Below are 26,492 nucleotides of genomic sequence, written 5' to 3'. Positions count from 1 at the left end.
ACGACGCTGGAACACGACGGATGGACGATCGCAGCGGGACCAGGTAAGTGATCCATAAACCCGAACTTTTCTCACTGTATTTACATACAGTGAGAAAAGTTCGGGGTTATCGAAAATAGTAACTTTTTTTTACCCTGTACCAAGGTCGGGGTTATCGGTTAGGTGGTTAAAGCTTACTTTGGATCTAATTAAAAGTAAATAAAGTGTTTTATGTGATCATTTTTTTTTTTCTAAGAATGGTACGTAATGGTACAAATTCCTGCAGGAATCATAAACATATGATCAGAACTGTAAATATTAGAATTGTGTACCTGATCTGTTAGGTTTACATTACTGTCATCTCTGAGACATATTAGAACATTTTCTCTACCTTGATTTGATTTCTTAGCTGGAAACTGAACGGTCTGAATTAAAAGCCACTATATCTGAGCTGAAGGAAAAAATATCATCTTTGGAAAATGTGAATCGATCACAGTCAGTAAATTTGGCTCAAACACTGGATGACTCTTCGCAGTATAAAGCTGAACTGAACTCGCTAAGGTTAGTGACTTACTTTATTACTGAATGTAAGTGAGCAAACAGTACTACATTGCATATACACATGAATATTGCCTTTTATCACTCCTAATGTTCTCATCTACAGGTTACTTAATGAACAACTTCAGAAATCTTTGGAAGATCTCCAGCGTCGCCTCACTGTAAAATCTAGTGAACTGCAGTTATCCCAGGAAGAAGTTGTGACATTGGAGGAAAGAATAGGTACATTATACATATATGTCTACCAATGTGCACTATATTTAATATCCTTTACCTTATGGATCCCAGGGCAGACTCTTTACTCTGACAGCTCGTGGAAGGCTTTAAACAGTAATTTTAATGTTTGTGTTAACACTAAATTTGTTATAGCTTAGAATGGTTATATAATTATAAGTGCTCAAGTGTGCAGAAAAATCTCACTAGAATACTCACTAGAATGTTCCTTCTTCAGTATCAATGATTCATGCACTTTATTTACTGAGCAATGTGATACCTTAATTTAGTTAAAGTGTAAATATTATATTTTTTTTTTTTGTTTGATAAGTACAGAAGTAAACCTGTCGATCTTGTCCCAAATTCAGAGCTGCCCTGTGTCCCTTCCATACATCCTGTGCTTTTTTCCCCAGTACTTTATGTTTTGGATATCTGAGCGTGCGAGTGATTGAGAGGTTGTGTGTAGACAGGAAGTGGCTGCAGGAGCTCTGGAGAGAGGATATGTTTTAAATATGTTAAAATAAAAATGTCTTAAAAAAAACATGTTAGGTATACTGTGTATTAGCAATCTAAATGTCATCCAGCTGGAGGTTGGGGGGTTCGATATCTAATAATGGTATAAAAAATACTATTCATTATTTCTTGTAGTATTTTTGTACAGAATAAGCATTCCTGGAAACAAATGTTTTTCACCTACAGAATGTAATTTTTAAAATACTTTAAAATGCGTAAAGGAAAGTTTTTTTTATTCTTTACATTCATTTTACTCTGTCCCAAAGGTGAATTAAATCAAACAGTATCTACACAAGCCACAGAAATGGCCATGCTTAGGAACACGATTTCTGTGTTGGACAAAGAAAAAGATAAACTACAGGAAACTGTGGATGAGAAAACTGAGCGAGTTGCTTGCCTGGATGATAACCTGGAAAACAAAGTATGTTTTATGCACTTAGGTATACATGGAATTCATGATATTCCTATCTCAAAAATGGAATAGACAGAATGTTATGGATTTTCTAAGAATAGACTTGTTACTTTGATTCAATGACCTAATATATAAAGGTCCTAATTAAGGTTTTCTTGCTATTTAAAAAAAAAATGCCAGCATTTCTGGATCTAAAACCAGTACACCAGAAAAGCTGCTTTGTAAACCTGACCTGACTGAGCCATTGGTTTAGCTGTAGCATTGGTGTTGGTGCTGGACGAAAATGGTTTTGGATAACTTGGGCTTTTTTATATATAGTTTTATTATTTTTCATGTATTCTGTTAGTTCACTTTTCTGCAAAACAGTTTGTATTTTAAAAGTTTTAATTTTGTGATATCTATTGCAGGAAAAGACGATTAGTAGTTTAAGACTTACTCTTTCTGAATTGGAGGCCACTGTTGAGTAAGACATTCTTTTTCCTACGATTGCTATAAAGATTTTATATAGTTTTTGTTCATAAGTTTTTAAGGGGGTGGAAATATATTCATTATTTATATATTCAAATATTTTTTCCCCCGGATGGCAATTGAATGGATGACTGTATGACTATAGTACAAGCTGCTAAGCTACCATCAATACATGTGCCTGTTCCATTGCGAGCTCCTCCCATTTCTTTCCTACCGTATCCAGGTCTTGGCCATTCTTCTCAGCTGGACCGGAGTGATGTTACTGTGTTCATTACCAAGGAAAGGTCACTTTGGCAAAATTTGACAGCTGGGTGTCGATCAATTTTCAAAGTGGGACTTTAGTTCTGCTTGTACTTTGTAAGACAACCATTTTGCATTTTGTGGTTGTATTCATATAGAGCATAGATTTTTTTTGTTTTTTGTTTTTTTGACTTGTTTAACCAGTATGTATTTGTTAACTTTTTTATGCCTCTGATCATATGTCTTGGAAAATGTAAGGGAAATTACACTTGGCTAGATTTTGCAAGAAGAAATAAGTGTTGAAATTCAGAGCTTTGCTGCTTCAAATGTGATTTGTTAAACTGTATATTTACATGTGAATTATCTTTTGATTTGTAGCCATTTAAAAGATGCCATTGGTAACAAAGATCGAGAGTTAATAAGCCTCCGCCGTCAGCTTGATTCTGTCAGTTCTGAGCTTTCAGAAGATGTTCGACTGAGAGAAATATCACTGAAGGAGAATAGAAGGTTGCAGGATGACCTTGCCACTATGACCAGAGAGAATCAGGTACCTAAAGTTCAATAGTTCATTTCCTGTTCCATCACAAGTGCCACCTACCCCAGTTCACCTATTCTTTGGATGCAAAAAGTCTTTGAACAGATGCACACCCCATGTGTGTATTAATGACACAGCTTACAAAACATTTCCAAGCACAGCTTTATAGTTGAGGTTGTATTGCCTTAAATTACATTATCAGTGTCCATGCCGTCTTAAATTTATATATCCCCATTGTTGGCTATAGATAAAATCCAGTGCCCTCTGAGCAGAGAATTCTTCCCAGTTACCAGCATTCATGCTCTTTATTTCTTCTTTAATCTGTAACTGCAAAACCCAATAATACCATACAGTTAATTACTATAGCCTTTGCTGTGCCATTGTACCACCCAGTAAAAATGTCTGCAGTGTTTTCTGATGTATGTTCCTATTTCTCTAGACAGTTACTTTGGAGTTAGAAAATGCAATGCATGAAAAAGAAGAATTAAAGCTAAGAGTTCATGGCTATATTTCTGAGGTTGCCCGGATTGAAACATTAATGGCAGCCAAGGTCAGTACATTAACCTTTATTACTCTTACACGTTAGTTCCTGTACATATGGACACAAATGTTTGTTTTTTATAAGAGATATTTTCTTGGTTGATCTTTGCTCATACGTGCTTGATACTAAAACTATCCATTCACCTGCAGACTAGGATTTCAAGGCAGCCTTGTTCTTGTTGGCTTTATGTATATGCATATAGCCAACTATGCTCATGACTAAATAAGACATTTTAGGGAAAATGGGCCACCATATCATACAATGGAAGTGTTTATGGTTGTTTTTTAAGCTGCATAGATGCTCTGTGGCTGTCCTTCAAATGACATTTTCTCAAATAATATGCAACTACAAAAACTTTGCAAAAAGCATCAGTAGCATCTTCTATACATGCCAATCTATTGCAAGTGTTCTAAAATAAATTTCTGTAGGTAATCTGTGTAGATACAATAATGATCATTAGTGTAGTTTCAGCACACTTTCAGAGTTTAAGTACCCTAAAAGTGTAAATAAGAATATATAAACACATGGTCATGCCTGTCAACCTATGGTTTCCATTGCCATCTTCAACCACTCAAGAGCTCCATCTTTCCCAGCTTTTACCTTTCACCATCCTACATCTGGTAAGGATTTTTATTTAATCATTTTATGACTTTACAGCTATACATTACCTGTATTCGGAATACTAAAAAGGTGCTTATATTTTTAAATTGTCCACCTGTACAGACTCCTTAATTAAAAAAATGACTGAGATTGCTTACAGAGAACATCTCCTACTGAGGGCTTCTGTGTGTATACCAGGTATACTAAATGTAGTGTACTGAGTTTCCCCATTGCTTTCCAGGTTGGAGACAATATAATGCATATACTTAAAAGAACCATACTTGCCTAAAGGTTTGTGTTACTTGCTTGGCTGTACTTGCTTTGGGTTTCATAAACTTTATATTTGAATAAGCTTGAGAACTTTTTTTAAAATAACTATTCACTAAAATAATTACTGTTTGAATTTTTTAGGAGCAAGAGAATCGAGAGCTTTTGGATCAGTTCAGAATGATGCACAGCCAGGCTGAAGAATGGGAAGCAAAGGCACAGAACGCTGTAGGCGAGAGTAGCTCTGTTAAAATGGAGTTGCTATCTATTGATACAGATAGACGACATCTGCGAGAAAAAGTGGAAGACTTGGAAAATGAAGTCAGAGAAGTAAGACACCAGGAAATTTTGTAACATTAATCTATTACTGCAAATTCCTTTCCACTAACAGGTTCTCTCATTATTGAGACTGAAAGAAAATGAGAACCAATGCTTGTGTTTCCCCTTTTGCAGCACATGAATGCCCACCAAGCTTATGAAGCTCAGATATCATCCATGACTAAAGCAGTGTCCAGGTTGGAGGAGCAACTCAGACTTGAACTAGATGAAAAGGCTTTAATTCTCTCAGATTTGGCATCAGTCAGAGAGCTGTGTGTAAAGCTGGACTCTAGCAAAGAGCAATTCTCCAGACAGCTAACTGCTAGAAACATGGAATATGAAAGAGTAAGTGTCTTTAAACAGAACTATTGTCTGCCTGCTGAATGTTTGCAACTTTCCTGTATAATGCAGCAAGAAACCATTTTATTTCATATCCAGCTAAAAATTGTATGTCAAGAGTTTGAGTAGCCTAGTTATGGAGCCCTGGTTGTGATTAACGCTTAGTCTGAAACCGTCTACCATTTGTGATCTACTAATGTACACATTTATATAAGCATTTATCCTCCAAATAAATACATTTATCAGATAGTATAGATTTAACTTTTCCATGGCGTATTCATTGCAAGGCAAAATCCTCTTTATATTTGTTTTTTATTTGTACCTCTGCAGGTCATGGATGAATTGGAGGATATGAAATCAGAAATTGAACTGCTGAAGAAGCAATTGGCCAGTGAGAGGCTCACTATTAAGAATTTAGAGACCTTGTTAGCCACTAATAGAGAGAGGGAGTTTCAGAGTCATCTTACTACCCACGAGAAAGACTCTGAGATTCAGCTGCTGAAAGACAAACTTACCCTTTCTGAGAGTAAACTGTGAGTATTAGATTTCCTGCACCTAAAGGAAATGAAGAGCCCTTTTCCATTTTTCAATCCCAGGAATATCTCCTAATGTGTTAAAATAAAAAAACATGCTTTTTTATAATCTGTAGCTGTGTTATTTATGTATATATAGCATATTATCTCATTAATTGTGCAGCCCTTTTTTCCTGCTCTGTGGAGCTGTAAAACTGTTCTGTAATGATGTCGGAGTTGGTCTTCATAAACAATGTATTTCTTATGTGTCTTACCAGGTGGTAATCTAAAAACCTTTAATACACTAATGTAAATTGGAAAGATCAGTGGTAAACACTACAGTAATACCGTTAATAACATTTATTTTAACCAAGACATACTGTAAACTTTGTTGTGGATCTTTAAAACCCCCTTTAACTCCACACAGCACATTTATACCAACAGAGCACATGCAGTTCATGCATTTTGTGGGGCTTTTAGATCTCTCAAATGAAATAATTTACTCTGCATTCGTTGTGGCCCAAGTTTGTCTGAGAAGTTCAGCATAACAGCTAACAGTCAGTGAATAGAGATTGGAGAAATGGAATGGAGAAAAATTATCACTTTGAGTTATGATTAAAACATTTTTGAACAGTCTTTTTGTGGTTTACAGCAATTCCCAGTCTCGTGAAGTGGCTATGCTCCGGAGTAAACTTACACAACTGCAGTCTGATTATGATATTGCAAGAAGACAGCTCACCACAGAGAAGTTTGAAAGGTAAGCCTGTAGGTATGGTTAGAAAGGTCATATCCTGGTGAATGAAGGGTGTCAAAAAGTCTTCTGTGACTAAAAAAAAAAAAATACTTTTTCTTTTCTTTATTAACTTAACTAGGGAGCGAGCAGTTCAAGAATTGCGCAGACATGGGCTTTCCACATCATCGCTGCGTACATCTTCACCACTAACATCCACAATGAAATCGCCTTCTCTGTCTCCAGAGCGATCCATCTTAAGATCTGTAGATCGAGCCACTGATAAAGCAGCCGAAAAGTAAGTAACAGATAAACAGAAAAGATTCCTGTTTCCTAAAACTATAATGTTTTGGGTGTTGCAGTTTATGGCTGCAGTGACATCACATTTATTAGTTCTTGGCTGTTTTAGAAAATCGGTCAAATGTTTTCATGTTTAAAATGTCATGAACTAAAATTAAGTACAATATTCTCTTCTGTTTTGTTGTTTCTGTGGAAAACTTCTTTAGAATTGCATAGAAACTATGGAGACCGGAGTTTTATGTTGCCTTACTCTACAATTACCTTTAGTTTTAGCAAGAGCCTATCTAACTGTATATAGCAGCATAGATTTTTTTTTTTCTCGGCTACATCCTCAACCTTTGTAATTGGTAGATTGTACAATAAAATTATAACATCGATGCCACCCTTGAAACTGACCGTACTCCTAGAGAAATTACTTTATGTAGGATATAAACAGTTCACTCCTAAAATGTAAAAAAATAATTCCAAAGTTTGCAAACTCTGAGTGGAATAACCATGCTTCTTTTCTTGTAGAAGTGTGAGCTTCAAGGAATAACCATTAGGAAGGTAAAACTACATATGGACCAGCAACATCACTGTTTACTTCCATTGTAAAGTTTCCAATGTGTAACCAGTATTGTCTGAAAGCAATCTATTTGTTCCTCTATAATTAAATCACATTGCCATGTTTCAGTGCACTGCAAACCAACTATCTTCTAAATACCTCATCTCTATTTGCAAATCTAAGAACACACGTGCACATAATTTCTATCCTGTAGCATATTATTATCTGTTTACTTGGAGTATCAATAAGTGACTTTAGAACGTCATAGGATTTTTCTGTGGTGCTACAAATGATCAGTCAAAGCCTGGAATACAATATGGCAGATGTCATATTTCTGCAACATCATCATGCTTTGGCTGCATGCTATTGACTACCATGTTTAGAGTCACTGTAATGAACAGAGTTTGTGTTATTTCAGTGTGTTTTATTAGTCCTTGGATTTTAAACTTGCACTATACATGTATGACTCTTTTTAATGTCTTAAAGTGTTTTTTTTTTTTTTTTTTGTGCAAGCTTAGAAGGATTGTTTTAGTGCACTACACTAGGTAACTAAATTCTTTTAGCTCAGGGCCCAGTTCTCCTAAAAGTCCATATGATCAGCAGCATAGATAACTACTCAAATGATATTTCATTGTACTGGGGTATATGTAGTTATGCCATGTAGATACTGTATATAGATTACATACACATATACATAGATTTCTCACTCTACAGCTTTTGTTTAGCTTAACAGCAGGACTAAATACCCATTTTTAATGCTATGACAAAGTGGAAAGTATATATGAAGCTACCAGGGATACCATGTTTGTAAATTGTTTAACATAACCCTTTATAATGATTTCAAGAAGTCATTTGCCTTCACATATGGTTATTTCTGGAATAATACTTGAACTGAATACCTGAAAAATTGCCAGATCTCCAAGTGACTTTATGGTTGCAAGAGTTCAACTTTGTGCTGCTTCTGTCAACCAACATTTTGGCCTTCTAAGCTGATGCCAGTATGTGAATGAAATAAAAGAAGACATATGAAGTAGACTGACTTTAGTATGATGCATTAAAACAAATGGTACAAGTTTAGGAATATAGATGTACATAGTCTGTAGTCCATTATTGCTATACATTAAAACCCTGAATCTTACTTATATCTCCAATCACCATCTATTGGTATATTCTTACCATTGAAAACAAGATGTTATAGATAACAAAATGCTGAAATTATGGATTTCACAGCTGTTATCAAATGTTAAAAAAATTGTTTTCACTGTTTGCCTTCATGTAAAATATTGTTGTACAAAGTATTTTTATTTAATAACAGATGCATGTGACTTTTTACTGTATTGTAAGATAACACAATTTATTTTTTGTTTCCATGCATATTTATTTTTATACTTTATTACTATTTATAACAAAATAAATGTAAGTATTTTAACAGTCCCCCCCTTCCCCCATGTGTTTTGGTGCAAATCATTTTTGGATGAAGATAGCTACTTGAAGTGATCTGTAAATGTCTAAATTTAAACACTAATAGATTTAGCAAAAAGCAGACAGGTTTTTGGCGCAGAGCTTTCATTTCCACATATTTTACTCCACTTCAAAAATGTAAAGCCGAATACTTTGGGCATTGCCTCCTGAGAGGTGAGGCGTTGTACATTCAAATCACTGGATCTTTAAGGTTATCAAGGCAGAACAAACAGTTTGGTAAATATAAATCCCTTACTTCTACATTTTCTTCCCTTGAATTTTGGGAGCTGTCAATAAAGGCCCATAAAAACTGTGAACATTGCTTTATTTATATGTAGTCTTTCTGCTGTGTACAGATCTGCATGACATTTAAATCGGGACTGAGAATATAAAAAATGTAGGGGGGATTTCTCTGTGCATTGTTCTTTGAACCATTTGCTCTCTGGAAAAGGATGGGAGGTGAGCATGTTTCTAATTGGTATTTGTTGGATTGATGGGCACTGCATTGCTGGTCTCTGCAATGAAAACCGGAAGGGTATTATAGATAGACCTCAGTAAAGCTAGAAAATTATATAGAACATTTTATTGTCTTCTAAACTGTGCATCTAATTATCAACAAAAACAAAGAACTATCCATTGCACTCATATAATTCTGTATGTTATCTGTTGTCTGCAAATGAAATGTAGCCAATCCAATGTGGTCTAATTTATCCAGTGTGGTCTGTAGGAATTATAATATACAACTCTTTGTTATCCAGCACTTTATGTAGTAGCAATGTCCGTGAAGATGTCCTTTTAAAATAGAAAGGAGGTTAAAGGCCTTCCTAATGTACAGTAACTGTTAATGTTAAGTAACTACCTTTGTGGGTGTATCATTGTTAATAATAAATAGGATTTATATAGCACCAACATATTACACAACACTGTACATTAAATGGGGGTTGCAAATGACAGACAGTGACACAGGAGGAAGAGAGAACCCTGCCCTGAAGAACTTACAATCTAGTAGGTGAGATAGAAGGTTACAATAGGAAGGAAGATATGTAATGCTGGGAAGTTGTAAGGGTTTTAAGAGACTGAAGAAGTCTGGTAGGCAGGTTGGTATGAGAAAGACCATTCTAGAGAGTTGGAGCAGCTCTAGAAAAGTCTTGGAGCCGTGCGTGTGATGAGGTTAGTGAGGAAGTCAGTAGTAGGTAATTGGAGGATCAAAGAGAGTGGGGAGTTTTTATATATCAGGCCAGAAAGGTAAGTGGGTTGTTGGTTTTCTGGATGTCAATTTTAAAAAGAAAGGTAGGTGGGACAAGAGCTGTGGAGAGATTTAAAGGCAAAGCACAAGAGCTTGAAGCAGATTATAGAGATGTTGCGCAGGTGAAAGTGACAAGACCTGGAAATGTTCTGAATATGGGAGGTAAATGAGAGGGCAGAATTGAATGTGACGCCAAAACAACATGCCTGAGGGGAGGGACGAATAACAGTGTTATCAGCAGATTGTGTCAGTAGTAGACTTTTAGAACATCGCTCTTTGCCATCCTAAATGTGACCGATAATTTGTATACTGTTTCTTCCATTGACCTGTTAGTAGATGTGTCATACAAAACAAAAAGATATCTGGTGTAACAACTGCCCTTTTCTAAACAAAATAGAAATTTTTCAGGTTTATTTTTAAAGCAATCAATCATACATTCACTGAAATACTAAAAGAAAATCTTCCAGGTCCATGTTTTCAATGGCACTAAATTATTCTACACCTCTATGTCAGCCCAATATAGTCAAGCCTTTCCTTGCAACTATTTCTAATATCAGAAACATAACTAGAATAGATTAGATCAATGTTTCTCAAAAAGTTTTGTGGAACGAGGGGGTTGAAAGTTATTTCAAAGGTTCCCCATGTTATAAAGATTGAGAAAGGCTAAATTAGACCCTATTTAGTCCTTTTTTTTCTTGTAATATACACCCATAGAGCAGATTGCTGCATAGATATTATATGCTATTTTGAATATTTTTAATTTGACTACTCCTTCTGATAATTAGTTTAATGGAAACAGTTCATTTTTTTTTGCTAAGAGTAAATTACATACTAGTAGTTCTTCAATTAATTTTCAAGTAATTATTACAATTTTTATTACAGTATTACACTTAATTATTAATTAATTATTATTAGTTCAGTGCTTCTTACAGCAGTTGACACTGGGTTTTTTTTTTAATTTGTAAATTGATTTGTTTCAGATCATTCCTTATTTTCAAACAACAAAACCAACACATTCAAACAGATGTATATTAAAAGAAAGTGAAATTCTTTATTACAGAGAATACATAGTTCTTTATTACCAGTTCCCACGATTATATCATAGACTCTGGTATTACACATTTGTTTGGAAACGTTTTTTCTTGCTCTTTAACAGTAATGTATGTTTATGTAATCCCTGAACACTTCTTGACCATAAACCTTCCATCATATCACCTAGTCATATATTACTGTAGTCATTCCACATGTATCCACTGCTCCCAAAATATGATCTGCACAAAGTTCTACTAATTTCTCACATTAACTCACTTAATTTGCATCTGCTCCTCTCTGCACCCTAACAACACTCATGTCTACACAACTGACATCTTCTAGTTATGTTTTATATCTGTATGACTATTGTATATATGTGTTTATAGAATGTGATGATGTAATTGAAAACTACAAGTGTTTTCTAGGAACTAATCTATCCCTGGTGCTCTACTTTTTCATTTTTTCATGTTGTTTATATTGGTCTTAAAATCCTCCTGTGCAACTTGTGAGCCTTAGATAGTGGACTGGTTTGTGACTGTGAAAAGCTTCTGTATTTCTCGGCTTAGGGGTTCTTTGAGTAATAAGCTATTTGTGCCTCTCAGGTCAGTTTAAGTGACACCAATTATCTTTCTGGTTCTGTTTGGTGAGGTTGCATTTACCACTTTCTCATGCCAAGAAACACTACATGGTAGCTTCTGTGGCAGCCCAATAAGGAATGAATAGGGACAGCAGTGAGCAATTCTAGTACAAATGTGCAAATGCTGCTTTGTGAGTATTTGAGGGTCTAGCAGCAGAGAGCTGTGCAGGATCATGCGGTTTAAAGGAATGTCTGAACCTGCCCTAAAGGTGGCATTCTTCCTTCTGCCCACCAAGCAAATGTACTTTGAGCAGAGGATATAGCAATTATTGCAGGGTTGCCTGCCATAAGGTATTTCAAGGAGTTCCCCCATATTAACAAGGTCGACCACTGACCTCCTCCTAAAGTGTGGTCATAGTCTCTGACCTTCTGGTAAATGTCTGCAATCACAGCTTACATTTACTGAATATTATGTGCGGTTCTTTGGAGGTATACAGGGCAGCAAATAATTCCCCCTATATCTGGAAAATTAAACACCAATGTTATATGCAGGCAAAAAATAATTTTTTCTGCCTCCTAAAAGCTGTGCAAGATTAATAAAAGCCCAGGGAAGCGGTTCTTTGATGTTCTGGCAACTAAAATTTAAGTGAAACACAAAGCGAGGGTGTTTAATATGATGAGAACATCCTAGCATGGTAAAGGAAGAAGTAATCTTTTTTGCTTTGGGTTGGTGCATATTCTGTGAATAATATTTTTAGGGTTTCATACAAAATAGACCAAAGATTTACAGATATTGCTTGTGGTCAATTGACCACTTTCTTTTCGGGCATAACCGACATTATTAACCACATGCACTTTTTAGGTACACTGCAATACAGCATTGTGTTATATGTTAGCGCTAAAAATCCTGCTTATTATTAATAACAGTGCAGAAAACTTGTAATTAGGAAAGAATTGTGCTGACCTCATTACAAGCCTGGCTGCTGTACACTGGTATCCATAGGTTTTAAAGGAAGTCAGCAATCAATACCTGAATCAACTGTTTCTGGCTCCAAATACTAAATAAGTATCAACAACTACTAATGTCTAGAGAGGACTCTGTGTTTCTGTCGTGACAAGTTTGCTTTGAGCCCACACCAAGCCTAAGCATTCACCAGAGGAGGCTTCAGCATTCAGATGGAATGTTTAGACCATTTACCACTCTGTATGGTTACAAAAATACTTGACTTTAAAGTAAATCATTCTCACGCTCACTGGTATATGCACCCACACTGAATTTAAAAATATAATGAAACTTTGGTATAGTATTAAAGCAATGTGGGATGCTCATTAACATACACTATCATTCAGAAAATGTTGCACTAACAAAGCTTTGTGTTGTTTAAAGCCATGTAACTTCATTCTGTATAGATTGGTATGCAGATAGGATTGAATTCCAGGCACAGGTTTGTATATGTAAATTGTATATATTGTAAATATATTTTATATATTTATATTGTAAGTAAATATATTTCTAGTCTGTTAACTTGTTTTGTAGTACTATTGCTAATAATTAAGAATTGAAATTTCCTAAATTCAGTTTCAGATCTAAAATTACTTTAATATGTAAATTCCGGTCACTTGTTTTTTTGATGGTTTAGATCAGGCTCATAATGTAAATATTCATTTTTCCAGTTTTAATAAACCTGAACACATGAAATCTCTGATCTAACCTTGGTTGCACGGTACTGTGTACATACATATCTGTTGTCTGAGTAATAGGCAGATGTGGAAAATAGGATCATTTTTACATCAAAATGTTTTTTTTTTTTATTTTGTTTTAAATAATGATATGTAGCCAGGTTATTTTAAATAGTTCCTTTGCTCCTATTATACTTTAAAATAGATGCAGATTTTGTGCACACAACATACTACTACTAACAACGATTTCAGAATGAAGTTTGTTTATCCCCTTGGAACATATCACCAACAAACAAGATTTCCAGAAATGCTCATACCAATCCCAGCATACCCACTAGAATGGAAGCCATGGATAGGGACTGCATAGCACATACTGGTATATGGGTGCAGCCCTAAGGCAGAGGTAGTGTAGGTCACAAAAAGCAACAAAGTGTCCAAGTAATATGTGCACACAAAGTTCTCTTATTCTTTCATTATACTGTTGTTTTTATATTTACATATGCATTCTGATGAACCGCTTTGAAGATATACAGACAGTCCAATACTTATAACTTGTGAAGCCAACATGGCTGCACTTTTTTTAAGTTTCTAAAATGTTTCCCCATAGCAACTATTTTAAGTTGAATGTTCAGTGAAAAATGTCAGTAGCAGACTGTCAGCACCTGGAAAATGTTATTGTAGTGGGCTTTTTTAAACTGTGACAAGCAATAACCAAAGCAATAAAATGTTTAAATGTAATGTTACAGAAATCTGTCAGGGACTGTAGCCATTTTTAAGAGATGGTCAGGGACTACAGACATACTACAAGAGATGGTCAGGGACTGCAGACATGCTACAAGAGATGGTCGGGGACTACAGACATACTACAAGAGATGGTCGGGGACTGCAGACGTGCTACAAGAGATGGTCGGGAGATGGTCGGGGACTGCAGACATGCTACAAGAGATGGTCGGGGACTGCAGACATGCTACAAGAGATGGTCGGGGACTGCAGACATGCTACAAGAGTTGGTCGGGGACTGCAGACATGCTACAAGAGATGGTCAGGGACTGCAGACATGCTACAAAAGATGCTCAGGGACTACAAACATACTACAAAAGTTGCTTTGAGACTGCAGATATACTATAATGTGCCAGTCTGAACATGAATGTTTAGTTCATGATGCATTGGAGTGGATAGAAATGTTTTTACTTGGGACATGTGTTTTGTCTTATCAAAAAAAAACTTCAGTTAGTAGAATTTTATACACATCATTCAAGGGATTCAAATCCTAGCATATTTGAAAAAGAAGCTGTAAGAAAGCAAAACACTTTGTCTTGAGTCTTTTTTTTTCAAATATGTTTTATTGGGTTTTTAAACAGATAAACATATACAGGACCGGGTGATACATGAAAACTAAAAATATCAGACATTTACAGAAAACACATCAATTACAAAAACAATGTTCAAACACATATTACCAATATTAATAACCAAGAGTTGAACCACAAAAAACATTTTATTAATTTATATATAGGATATTAAATGCTTATATTATGTATGTACCATGAAGCGTAATAAAACCTCTCAATTATTGGTGACCTCTCCGTCTCAGGAAATATACACTGCATTTCTGGATAAGTTGGGTAACATCGGAGTCATCCTGCTGCTCCGCTTCCAACATTTCCCTAAAAAAAAAGATGAGGCGGGGATGCAATCACATGGTGCACTGTGGGTGAATAGGAATATATCCATGCACCCAAAATGGCAGCAAGTAGGCAGATGTTGATCCAATTGCATTTAGCCCCAGGAGCCGAGGAGGAGGTGTCTGTCTTTTTCCAGTAGCAAAACGAGCAACAGAGAGCTGCAGGGGATTTCAACGTCAACTGTTGAGCTTAAAAAGGATATTATTCTTTCCAAAAATCACTGATATCAGGGCAGAGCCAGAGAAAGTGGGTGAACAAAGCTGGGGAGTCCCAGAAATTAGGTCTTCAATGGAAGTGGACATTACCTGTGTGAGTCAGCAAAAGATTCAACATATTACAGCTGTTATGCGGCACAGGGGTCAGACCCCCTTAGCACATTTTTACAGCACTTTGTGGCACTGTTAATGTAGAATAGTCTAATTAGAGTTATTTTTTTTTTAAACAGCAAATGTAGAACATATGGAATTATAAAAAATGTTAACGTGATACAACAATTAATGGTCTCTGCAAAAAGATGTACATGACTTTATTTTAAACACATAGAAATACATATGCTGACAAATATTTTAGGTGCCAACAAATCAGCACTGCAACACAATGTAAATTCTGTGCATTTTTGGTGCATTGCCTTAAAGTGCAATTGAACTTGCTGTATTTATTACTGTAATGAAATCAGGTTGCAAACAAAGCATTAAATAGGCTTCTTGTTTTTATTCTAGCTGTCAGTATGCCAGACTGCATTATAGTAATAAATGTCAAAGGCTTTAAGAAAAGATGCATATTCACTTATTCTTTCATTGCTTAGTGTTGGTAGTAAATAATACCGTGAGATATTACCAAAATATGTGTTTTATATATACAGTATGTTATAGTGGAAGCAGTTATGGAATGCCATAGGGTAAAGAAACCCTTTGACGGTGGCTGCTTCCATAAAAGCCTTATTACAAAAGAGGTGATACTTAAGAGTTCCTACAAAATAAAAAAAAATAAATAAGCACATAAAAAAACTATCTCACCCTGCCTGGATGTTGCCAACCAAATTGGTATTTTATTTCTGCCAAATCCAATATAAAACATTATCTAGTAAGTTTTGAACAAGTGGACCATTGGGACTGACTATACATGGGATGATCTTGTAATAATAATTAACTCTTTGCACAGTTACCCGAGTAGTAAAGGTTTGCAGCTTTTTAGGCGTCCTTGTACCAATGATGCACATTGCGGATTGGAAGAGAACTTCTCATATTCACCTGAGACATGGTGTACAGCAGATTCTATTTCGGTCTTTATGCTGTCTCAGCTCAGTAAGCAGGAAAACACCCAGTGATTGTGTACAGTGTTCCCTTATCTCTTCCTCACAGATTAGCTGCAAGGCTGCTGAGGATGTCTGGACAAGTAATGCAGGAAAGATGAATAAATGGCACAAAGTAATCCAGGAATTTGTAAATGTATTGTTGGTCAAACATTTCCCTGTCTTAGTATATTAAAAAAAGTCAATCCTGCTTCATAGTAGAAGACTATTGTGGTACTAGTTATCCTAACTCACCTCCGTTTTATCCAATGCTTGCAAGTTAAAGCAGAAATAAATTGAGCGTTGTTGGTGCCCATCTGTCCAGATATAACGTGAAAGTGTTCTCTCCAGTAATGTGAGATAGGAGCTCCATGCCATCATTCTGTTTTTGCGTTGCCATATTCTTCATTTTCTGAGCCCTGGAGTTATTCAATCATAACTTGAAAATACATCACATCCATATCTACTACAGTTTATGATATGAGATAACTGACAATATTTTTTAAACATATTTTTATTGGCAAGGTGAGAAAAAGTAAACATTACAAAACCATACATAAAAAGTGCATCAAAATAGTGGAAACAAATATCATTACGATCAGTGCAACTCCATAAACAATAGCACCCTTTGCCACATTGTTCTTTTTTTTTGTTGTAACATAACTAGGGGAAGGGTAAAAAACCCAATTCCGGTAACCGAAGAAACCCGATACTTCGCTATTGTAGTGTCACACTGAAGACAGTATGTGCACTTTACTATCAAATACAAGTTAAAATAAAATTGTAAGCATATGTTTCCCTCTTTGTGTAATTCTTTCTTGACCTTTGTCGCTCACCATTCATTAGGGCGTACCCAAAACCCTTTGGTCATACCAGACTGTGTGGCAAAAAAGTTCAATTAGTTCAACATGCGTTTTAGATATGGCATCCAGGTGCCAAAAAACTTTTGTGGGTGAGTGTCTAAATGGTGGGTGGCCTGGGAGGTATTTTAGAAGCTGTGTGGTAGTAGGAGGGTGTGGTTCCAGGTTCTTCAGGATACATTTTTTGGCTGCCAAAACACAAAGGTGTTCAAATTTCGAGACTAGGACTGCTTATCAGAGCTTGTAAGTAACATCTGAGTATAATTCCCATGGAAGAGTGCCAGATGTGGCATTAATTGGTGTGTGTGTCCCGTCACTACTTCCATAAATCCAAAAACCGACCTCCAGAATGAAAAGATATGGGGGCAATCCCATAACGCATGTTCCAAGGGGGCCATGGGAAAAGTACATTTAGGGCATGCAGTCAACCGGTTTGGAGTGGCGTGGGATTTAGGTTTTAGGTTGAAAGCATAATATGCCCTGTGTACAATTTTAAATTGTACTCTCCATTGCTCACTAACTATGATTTTGCGGACACGGTTCCAACTGGATTCAAGAAGTTCCAGTGTGTCCGAATAAGAACTAATTAAATACGAGGCCCAGTGGCGTACAAACGACAGTGACAACTCTGTATCTGAAGCACTATCCGTTAACAAAGGATACATATGTGATAGCGAGTGTTTGGATGAAACCGCACCCAGTATTTGCATCACAAATTTTGAATACACTCCAGGGAACCCAAAAAAAGTAGATTTCATCTGTAAATAGTATAAAAGGTGGTGTGATGGGAGAGCATATTTATCCCTCAAAATGTCTAAAGGCATCCTATACCCTGTTGTTCCCACAGGCTGTACGCCTTATAAATTGATCCCTGGGGGAAGCAGGGAGTGGAACGTATGGGGGCAGCCGTGGTGACTCCAATCTGGCATTGATATAATTTCTTTCTCTCCAAGATATCAGGATATTCCGAAAAAGTATATTTTTACGTATTTGGCGGGGTATGGGTGTGTTTAACAGTCCCAGGAGAGACCGGGGTTGTACTAGTTACCCACTCTATCATATGATGTTCCATGCCACCAATCTTTACCTGACAATAAAAAAACATGGTAGCTGTATTAAAGTTTGTATTATGTTAGCTTAACATGTTAATGTTGGCTATGATGTTACAGACACATACTTTTGGCTTGGCTTTACATCCCTTCTTCTGACTTTTCTGAAAAAGTAATCAATTTGAATATTGCAAAAGAAAAAATTGGATTTCTGCTTGATTGACGGGTATTTTTCTGTGTTTGCAGGGCGTTTAAAGCAGTAAAATTACCAATGGTACTATGTCGAGTGTCAGGTGATTAAAGATTACTTCAAGAGATTTTCCTTAACTTTAAGCAAAAGTTTTGATTTAGGGCACAGAAAAAGTAAGAATGGATTGCTTAGGTGTCTTATATAGAGCAAACCCGTCACTTCCTGAGTGAAAATCACAAATCTGCTCAGCACAGTTGTGTGAGGGAACACTCGACCACCCAACACATCTCTAATTCATACTTTATTGGAGGGGTACTTGCAGCTAAACAGCAGCTTGAGACTCTAAACAAGTACCAACTCCAGGCACTATGGAATGCATAAGCCTGATCAAGTAAATAAAAGCTGCATATTTGTAATGCTTGTGGCTACAATGCATGCTCAGTTCAGAATGTCCTCACTTGTAGCCACCCCAAAATGCCGTATAGAGCAATTGCTCTATTTATGTTATAGCCAGGACTTTATATATATATATATAAAATTGTGTGCTTATTGTTTATTAATAGTTTATTATGTGAGGACTGTGACTTTAGATCCTTTAGATCTATCTTAAGTGCTGCCGTACATATTTTAATAAGAGTCATTGTTCTACCTTAAACTTTCACAAGACTATTTACACTTCCGCTTTTGCCAGGTGACAGTGAATAGACCTGGCCAATGTTCAGAACCCAGCCCTGCACAGAGAGTGGTCAGGGGGGTATCAGGTTCTGTCCCATACCCTGAAATATTGGCTGTTTATCTGGGCTCTGGCAATGGCTTGGGACAATTGGAAAGCACAGGGTAGGAATGCTCTGCCATACAGTGTTTATGTTGTGTTATAATTTATATCTTGATAAAATAATATAGCATAGCAAGGCTTTTTTTTAAAACAGAAGCTATTTAGATGACTTAGATGGCCACATACACACGTGCCATAATTGTCGTTGGAAATGAATGATTAACAACCGATCGTCCAATACCCGTTAACAAAAAAAGTGTACAGCGACTGACCAACGACGCCAATGAACGAAGAATGATGCTGGAAACTAATGACCGTCCCCGCGGATCTGATTGGGTGAAGATTGTTCGCTATTTATTGTGTATACGGTCGTTCAGTGATCGTGGATTGTTCTGCGGTACACTTTCTCCGGTACTCGTCACTTCCTGCATCGTTCAAACGGTCGTATCTAGTGTGAGTACATTATTGGTAGATTATATTTGAACAATCGTATAATTACAGCACGTACAGAATCATGCACTATAGATTCGTTCAAATAAAACGTGAATAATCGTTGATCGGTCGTTAATCGTTCGTTTTCAAATGATAACTATTGCACGTGTGTACCTAGCCTTATTCCCTCACAAATCCCACAATTATTATTATTTCTCATTTTGAGGTAGAGGTTGGAGCCATGCAAATCATCTCATTTTCTTTAGTTTACCCTATATTAAACCCTGCCGCCTCTATAAACCACAACATCTGTGTCTTGTTTCAGTGGTTGTCCTGTGTGACATATGATGTGTGATGATCTTAGACTTTGGTGTCCCACCCCAAGTGAAATAATATTATCTGAGCTACAGAGAATCTGGGGACTCTTCACACCAGCCACTGCATGACCTTCCCTGTATATTAGTATTGGTGGATATACCCAGACATGTCCATAGAATCTTTTAATACTGCTTTATATACAGGGTGCCCTATTGTAGCCATGGCTCTAAGACCCAGCTGCCTGCAGGGTAAGGAGCCCTGTATTTCCTTTGTCTGCTGTCATGTACATACACAATGACAAGCTCCCAGCCAGTGTTATACACGAGTAGGATGAGGCTGCATTCCACATGACTGCTGCTCCATCCCCATGTGTATAGGAGGTAAGAGGTCTGAGCTGGTCCCTGGGTATGCAGGGTGTGTGTCTGTGTATTCTGCTAGAGATGTGCTAGGAGCATGTGACTGCTCTTACATTGCCATGGCGTGGCAGCAAGCATCAGCTGTAGGGAGAGCAATGGAGGCAGCCTGACAGCCAACCTGGAAGACTACTGATACAGACTGCTGATGTGTGCAGTCCCAGCACAGGGAGATTTATAGCAGCAGCCACCTCCATCCCCATCTCTATAAGGTAGGCAATCTTCCTATTGTCCATCATCTGCATGTCTGGAGGCTTGTCTCCTATGGGTCCCTCTGCTGCTTTGTTCCCTGCTCCTCTAATAGATTCATTATAGCCTGGAATCAGTGGCACAAAAGGGACAGAGCTTGCTGTGTGCTATTATTTACTACTGAATATATGCAAGAGTGCTGCAATTCATTGTGAAGTTCATTGACTGTTTTCACATTTGCAATGTCCTATGTTCTCCATATACAGCCTGCATTGCTTCTCTGATGTTGTGCAGCATTGTATGGGTTATAGTGTGTACACATCCATATAGCTGTAGTATTGCCTGGTGTGCCTCCATTGATATGGACCTCCTCCCCTCCAGTGTACAGGATAGTACATCTAGCTGGGACAATGTCAGTGATTTCCTTGGGCAGGAACAGGCTGCAGATGACTCTAGTGGTTAGCTATAGGCAGCCCCAATGCATCCTTATACAAAAGCCCTCTGCTCAGTGTCTGGATAACCCTGGAAACTGACACACTCTATCCATTGTCATGGCTTGTAGGAGTTCTTATAGAAGCTTTGTCTCTTCAGCTCCAAATTATTACATTGTCTCATTCTGAGTACTGAGCCTTTGTCACTGGAAATGTAATTGTCCATTGATGGAGAATACACATACAAGGTGCATGTCCTCCAAGTAGACCTTTGTTCTTGCTGCTCTCAATAGGCATTTCATTGATATAAAACATCCATTCTTCAGTCATTTCCTTCACAACCATAGACTAAACTCAAACTTATTTAAACCCCATCTAAGCTAGTCGTTTATTAACCAGAGGATGATAGGGATTCCTTGAACAATAAGCAATTTCTAACTCTCAGGTCAGTTTAACTGACACCAATGATCTTTCATGGCTATCTGTAATGGTGACATTCTTCCCACTGGCCACCAATATAAGAGACAGTCTCCCCACTTGTGTATTTAGCACAACACAAAAGCCATCACTGGGTTGAAAATCACAAACATACCGGCTACACATGTATAAACATTGTACACTGTAACATTGGACTTTTTTCACCCGATATATTGATTTCAGTAGTTTGACCTAGTTTGAGAGAATCATTCACACCAGCAATGTTAGGAAGGATTGCCCATTGCAGTGCCAATGCAAAATAAAGGCCATTTGTCTTACTTTATATGGCATTGTGCTGAGTAGTGTGTGCTGAGAAATGTAGAACTCTTATGCAACCTAGTTGAACATTCTGCAATGCTTGACAATGAGCAGTAACATAGGAATTACATACAAGTTGCATGCGTGTTATGCACACATTAAAGATCATTGTGTAGCGGTTACAAATTCTAAAACTTCACTGGTCAGTTGGAATATTAGTGTATTTCACCAAACATAAATGTAATAATCATAAGATCTTCAAATAGCTTTTCTGGGGTTTTTTACATCTCCAGCCAAAACCTTTATTTTACTTTAATTTAGTGTAGGAAAGGGTGGTGAGCATTGTGCTCAGTAAGGTGAGGGGTATGTGTTCTATTGATGACTGTACAAGTGATTTCCCCTCATTATGGAGAGATATCTTATGAATTCTTGTTGTGTTTCTAGGATAGGAAGTGAGGAAAAATATCAACAATAGAACACAATATAGGTCTAGGGAGGAGCTCTTTAGGTCTACAGAATCATCTCTATTGCTATAGCCTTTATGGAGAAATGAATACTACCATTAGCATAGCTGCTACGATTAAATGAGAAAAGTCAGGTCCCTAATGTGGGTACAGTGTGTGGCAGGGTCATGAAACCACAAGGTGCATTGGTAAGGTATGGCACAAACAAGATCACCTCATCCCCCCAATTGCCCTTTAATAATTGTTTGCTTCTTTAGTGACATATCACCAGGTTTAATGTGTGTCTGGTTTACCCGGACATCTGCTATAACTACTTTATAGAAAGCTGTCCTAAGGCATGAGGTTGGGAAAGCAGGAATGACTGGAACAAGAGCAAACAAATTGTATTTTTATTTCATTGCTGGGTCTGCATACATTTATCAGATTGGAGATATATAACATCATGTGTGTGTTTGTATTTTTTTAGGCACCCCACAAAGTTATTGATTGAAACAAAAACTTTATGTATTATTTTATAGCAGTTATAGGAATGTAATTGTAGCTTATATTGGGTTACACTAGTTATTATATACTGTGTTAGAATGTATTATAGAATGTATATAATGTACAGCACAGTACATAGACTGGGGAGGTGACATGTATATAATGTACAGCACAGTACATAGACTGGAAAGGTGTGATGTATATAATGTACAGTACACAGACTGGAGAGGTGTGATGTATATAATGTACAGGCAGTATACAGACTGGAAAGGTGACATGTATATAATGTACAGCACAGTACATAGACTGGAAAGGTGTGATGTATATAATGTACAGTACACAGACTGGAGAGGTGTGATGTACAGAGTATATTGTACATTGCATTGTACCTTCATACACCTTTTTACATCATATATTGTTTTGGACATTCTAAGGTGCAAAAAATGCAACAATGTAGAGTTAAACTAAAAAGAAAATTGAACCAACCTAACAAATCATGTCTTCAACTATCCTTTGTCCCAAATTCTGCTTGTGGCCTCTCTTTGCAATTATCCAATCATAGAAGGTAGAGACGACTGCAACCTAAAATATTTCTGTGAATTAACCTACCAGTTTTCCATGTAATACCTTCCATAGTACAGAGACAGATCTAACAGATGACATATTCTCACATATCAATCAATGTATTCTGTAGCTGTTATGTTATCTTGATTTGGGAAGCTCAGAGTTCACCTTTTCCTGCTTTACTAATAAATACATGGCACTTAGTGTGGGTTAAATGGCCTTAGCAGCTGTTTATTTTACAAACAATTATCTCCTTTATTCACATCAATATTAACATAGCATCATCGGGCATTGGCATTACAAGTCTTCTAAACTTCTGACCACCACCAGCATCAAACTCAGGGTCTGCCACCAATTCCCATTACTTCTCCCAGCCGCAACCCACCGACATGGGAATTATATCCAAAACGTGCAGCCCCTTGAGCATTGATTTTACCTCAGAGATGCCAAACCTCAGATAGGTCATTTCCACTACTAAAAACATCCTCTACACAACTTGACCTTTAACCACCTTTTCTATCATCCTCTTCCCACCCTTTATGTTCCCATACATCCAGGTAGCAACTTCCTTTACCCCGGGTCTTCCGGATCACTGACCTTGTACTTCCTCCATCAGGCCAGGCCCAACATCTCAGATGGACTCTGACTTTGAACAACCCCTCTACATAGTCATCCCCCAATATTTATCTTGTCTCTCCAACCCACAACACCCTCATTGATTAGGTGAGAAACATCCCTCACTTCTCCTTTCTCTATCTCGTGGCACATGTTAACAACAACAGCAGCAATCAATTCCTGAGGAAATAGAAACCTGTAAGGACCAGAAAAAGAAAATATAAACACAGCTCTTGTTGGATATATACAGTGTAGCAAACACAGACCTCAAATTAAACAGGGGCATCTAAGAGCTCCATAATGTGCACGGCAAACAGCAATTAATTCCATTGGGAGCCATCCAGATAAACAGTATATTGCATGCACCATACTTAGGTAATAATGGACAGTCTGTCTCCCACCTCATTGGAGTTCTCATGCAGTCACTGCTGAGTAATCAATGAAGCAAATGCAGCAGTTTCTGTGCACATTTGCATAAAGCAGCATACAAACCTTAGCTGCCTTCTCTGTGCCTGGATAATGAAGATCATTCCTTAGGATGACTTTGCCTGCACTTAATTTTGGGTTACTTTGTAATATTAAATAGGACACTAACAAAATATATGTTTAAACATTCTTTATTTATTAATTTCAAGGGGGTACAGAAATAAACCAGGAATGGGGATACATAAAATGCAATAACACCAAAATACAACAGTAAAAATGTGCAAACTTTGCAATTGCATATAAAATGTTTCAAACAAACTCAAGGGGCCTGGTACAAAAAATCAAATAACACACGTGGAATCATACTCAACCAGAAAAAGAAAAAGAAGGGAGGAAGACAAGCTCTGTTAGTGAGGGGACCGCCCGTATAGAAAGGTTTTTTTTGGGGGGGGCGGCTTAAAGGCGTTTCGAGGATAAGGCAGGAATGGGCGGTTAACGTAGAGCTCCAATTAGTTAATTCTGGGCAAAGTAGCTACGGTATTCATTGGATGTTGTGAATTGTGACCAATAAAACCAGGTATTAGTTACCTTCCTGCCAGTGCCTCGAATGGAGGATGTAAGATCCTCCATGCGGTGGATCTCGTTGACCCTGTGTAACCAAAATTGCATCGGCTATACAGGAGATAGCAATGATCAGGTGTCTGACAGAAGTTTTGTATGCTTTCAATTAGAATGAGTTGTGTTGTAAAAGGAAGAAGGCTGGTTCGTCCAGAATAAATTGGTCTGACATTTTCTGGACTATTGATCTGTTACCCAAAAAATTCTCAGAAAGGAGCAGCTCCAGAAAATGTGGAGGAGAGAACCTTTCTCTGTGTGACACCTCTAGAAGCAGACTGACAATAACCGCTCCTGTTCAGTTGAGAACTATTTGGTGAATGCAACCACGTGTAAATGTGTTAAAATGAGGTGCAGTTTGCTAACCATCCAGGAGTGGCTAACCATTCAGTTTTAGGAAAGTTCTAGGAATTCCCAATGATACTAGATATCCTTCAGCCAGGAAATGAGGGGGGCTCCATCTTACTTCATACAGAATTTAGGATCATCTTTATTACCTGCCTGGAGTGCAACCATAAGATGTAAAGAATTTCGAAGCCCAAGCTCTACAATGTAAAATATAACTTTGTCTATAGGGTTTTTATCTGGGATATGTTTATTTCCCTAGTGATTGAACTTGATGTAACTAGTCCTCATATGTATTTGGTGTATTAGTTTTCGTATTTTAAGGCTCTTTTTATGTATTTTCACCTAACTATCTTGCCATTATCTCACTTCTATTTGCTGGAGTGACAGCTCGCACCTACAGTACCATATCTGTGGAGGAGCAGTGTCATCACCCCAGGCGCATTTGGAGGACAAACTCATTCTGCTCTCCTCATATCCATTACTTTGAGGCGAGTTGTTTTCATATGAACATAACCTGTCACTTCTGCTTATTACAATGGAAGGGTTTTGCTTTGGGTTACATTGGGACAGTTTCCCTTCATGCACATTGAGGTTTTCTTGAGTTTAGATAATCTCTGTAATATGTACTCGGAGTTGCCTGTTCAGTGAGATTGCTGAATTATTTTCTACGGCAGCATAGGGATCAATTGGCTGTATGTAAGTGAGCTCCAGTATGTAAAATATATATGTTATATTCCAAGTCAGGTGAAGAAAATAGTATGTATTGTCCCTATTAGCTGTATACAATGACGTTGCTGCATTCCATTGGAGTTATGCTAACAGTCTGTCATCTGATCCCTAGAATGAGTACGTCTCTCATTGTATAAGGTCAGAAAATAACCTTCAACTCCACCAAGGTACACAGTCTAAATCACCAGGAGCCTCTGGTAGTGGAAGTGTTATTCCACTCTAATTATATATAGTGGCCTGCAATGAGATGCCATTTTTGCACAATAGTGATATAGAATGCAGAATATTAAATGTTATTTTGATGTGTCTGTCATGTTGTTAGTTGATCTGCTACAGTTTATTTCTCATGATGATATTTTAAAAGAAAAAAAACATCAGGTTAATGTCCCTGTTATGAGGAGATTTATCTGGCAAAAAATCTCTCCAGTGCTGTGATCCTGACACTTTGCTTGTTCACTGGCCCATCTATCTTCCTTTAGTCTTCTTCTACATTCACAGTCCTTGGCTATCTTCATTGGCTAGGTCAGAGTATTGCAACTCCTACTCATGTGTTCAGGAGTTACTTTGTTTTGGCACTGAACTGTACTGAGCATGTGCACTGAGCTGTGCATGTGCAGCTCAATTTAATCTATATAAAAAAACACTGACATGCTGTTACAATTAGCTTTGGCAGGAGAGCCTTTAAAGTCTCATCTGTCAATAAAAAAGCCAGCCTGTCAGCATTCGTAAGAAACTAGACTTACCTTCCGCTTTAATACTTGTGAGATTTTAATATATTGATACAATACTAACACATGATTTATCATGCTTATGAG

At 37.2% G+C, this 26,492-nt stretch overlaps 2 protein-coding genes across 4 annotated transcripts in view; both read left to right on the top strand.

The window, feature by feature from the left end:
• The window catches only part of CEP135 (centrosomal protein 135), a 28,938-nt gene extending 20,435 nt beyond the window's left edge, over positions 1 to 8,503 (top strand). For both annotated transcript variants that reach the window (XM_072406211.1, XM_072406210.1), the window contains exons 15-26: positions 389 to 540; positions 644 to 759; positions 1,530 to 1,684; positions 2,083 to 2,138; positions 2,762 to 2,930; positions 3,358 to 3,468; positions 4,471 to 4,656; positions 4,780 to 4,989; positions 5,314 to 5,516; positions 6,148 to 6,252; positions 6,368 to 6,523; positions 7,039 to 8,503. In XM_072406211.1, coding sequence (XP_072262312.1) covers positions 389 to 540; positions 644 to 759; positions 1,530 to 1,684; positions 2,083 to 2,138; positions 2,762 to 2,930; positions 3,358 to 3,468; positions 4,471 to 4,656; positions 4,780 to 4,989; positions 5,314 to 5,516; positions 6,148 to 6,252; positions 6,368 to 6,523; positions 7,039 to 7,060 — 1,641 coding nt within the window. In that variant the 3' untranslated portion in view covers positions 7,061 to 8,503. The remainder of the gene's footprint in view (positions 1 to 388; positions 541 to 643; positions 760 to 1,529; positions 1,685 to 2,082; positions 2,139 to 2,761; positions 2,931 to 3,357; positions 3,469 to 4,470; positions 4,657 to 4,779; positions 4,990 to 5,313; positions 5,517 to 6,147; positions 6,253 to 6,367; positions 6,524 to 7,038) is intronic.
• Positions 8,504 to 19,910: 11,407 nt separating this feature from the next.
• Positions 19,911 to 26,492, top strand: part of CRACD (capping protein inhibiting regulator of actin dynamics) — an 80,411-nt gene continuing 73,829 nt past the window's right edge. The window contains exon 1 of one of the 2 annotated variants that reach the window (XM_072406206.1): positions 19,911 to 20,045. The gene's annotated coding sequence lies outside the window, so the exon portion shown is untranslated. Of the gene's footprint in view, positions 20,046 to 20,108; positions 20,291 to 26,492 lie in introns of those variants that run through there. The other variant, XM_072406205.1, reaches the window with a different exon arrangement.

This window comes from Pyxicephalus adspersus, chromosome 3 (assembly GCF_032062135.1).
Source record: "Pyxicephalus adspersus chromosome 3, UCB_Pads_2.0, whole genome shotgun sequence".
Classification (NCBI taxonomy): domain Eukaryota; kingdom Metazoa; phylum Chordata; class Amphibia; order Anura; family Pyxicephalidae; genus Pyxicephalus; species Pyxicephalus adspersus.
This window is presented reverse-complemented; position numbering and strand designations above follow the sequence as displayed.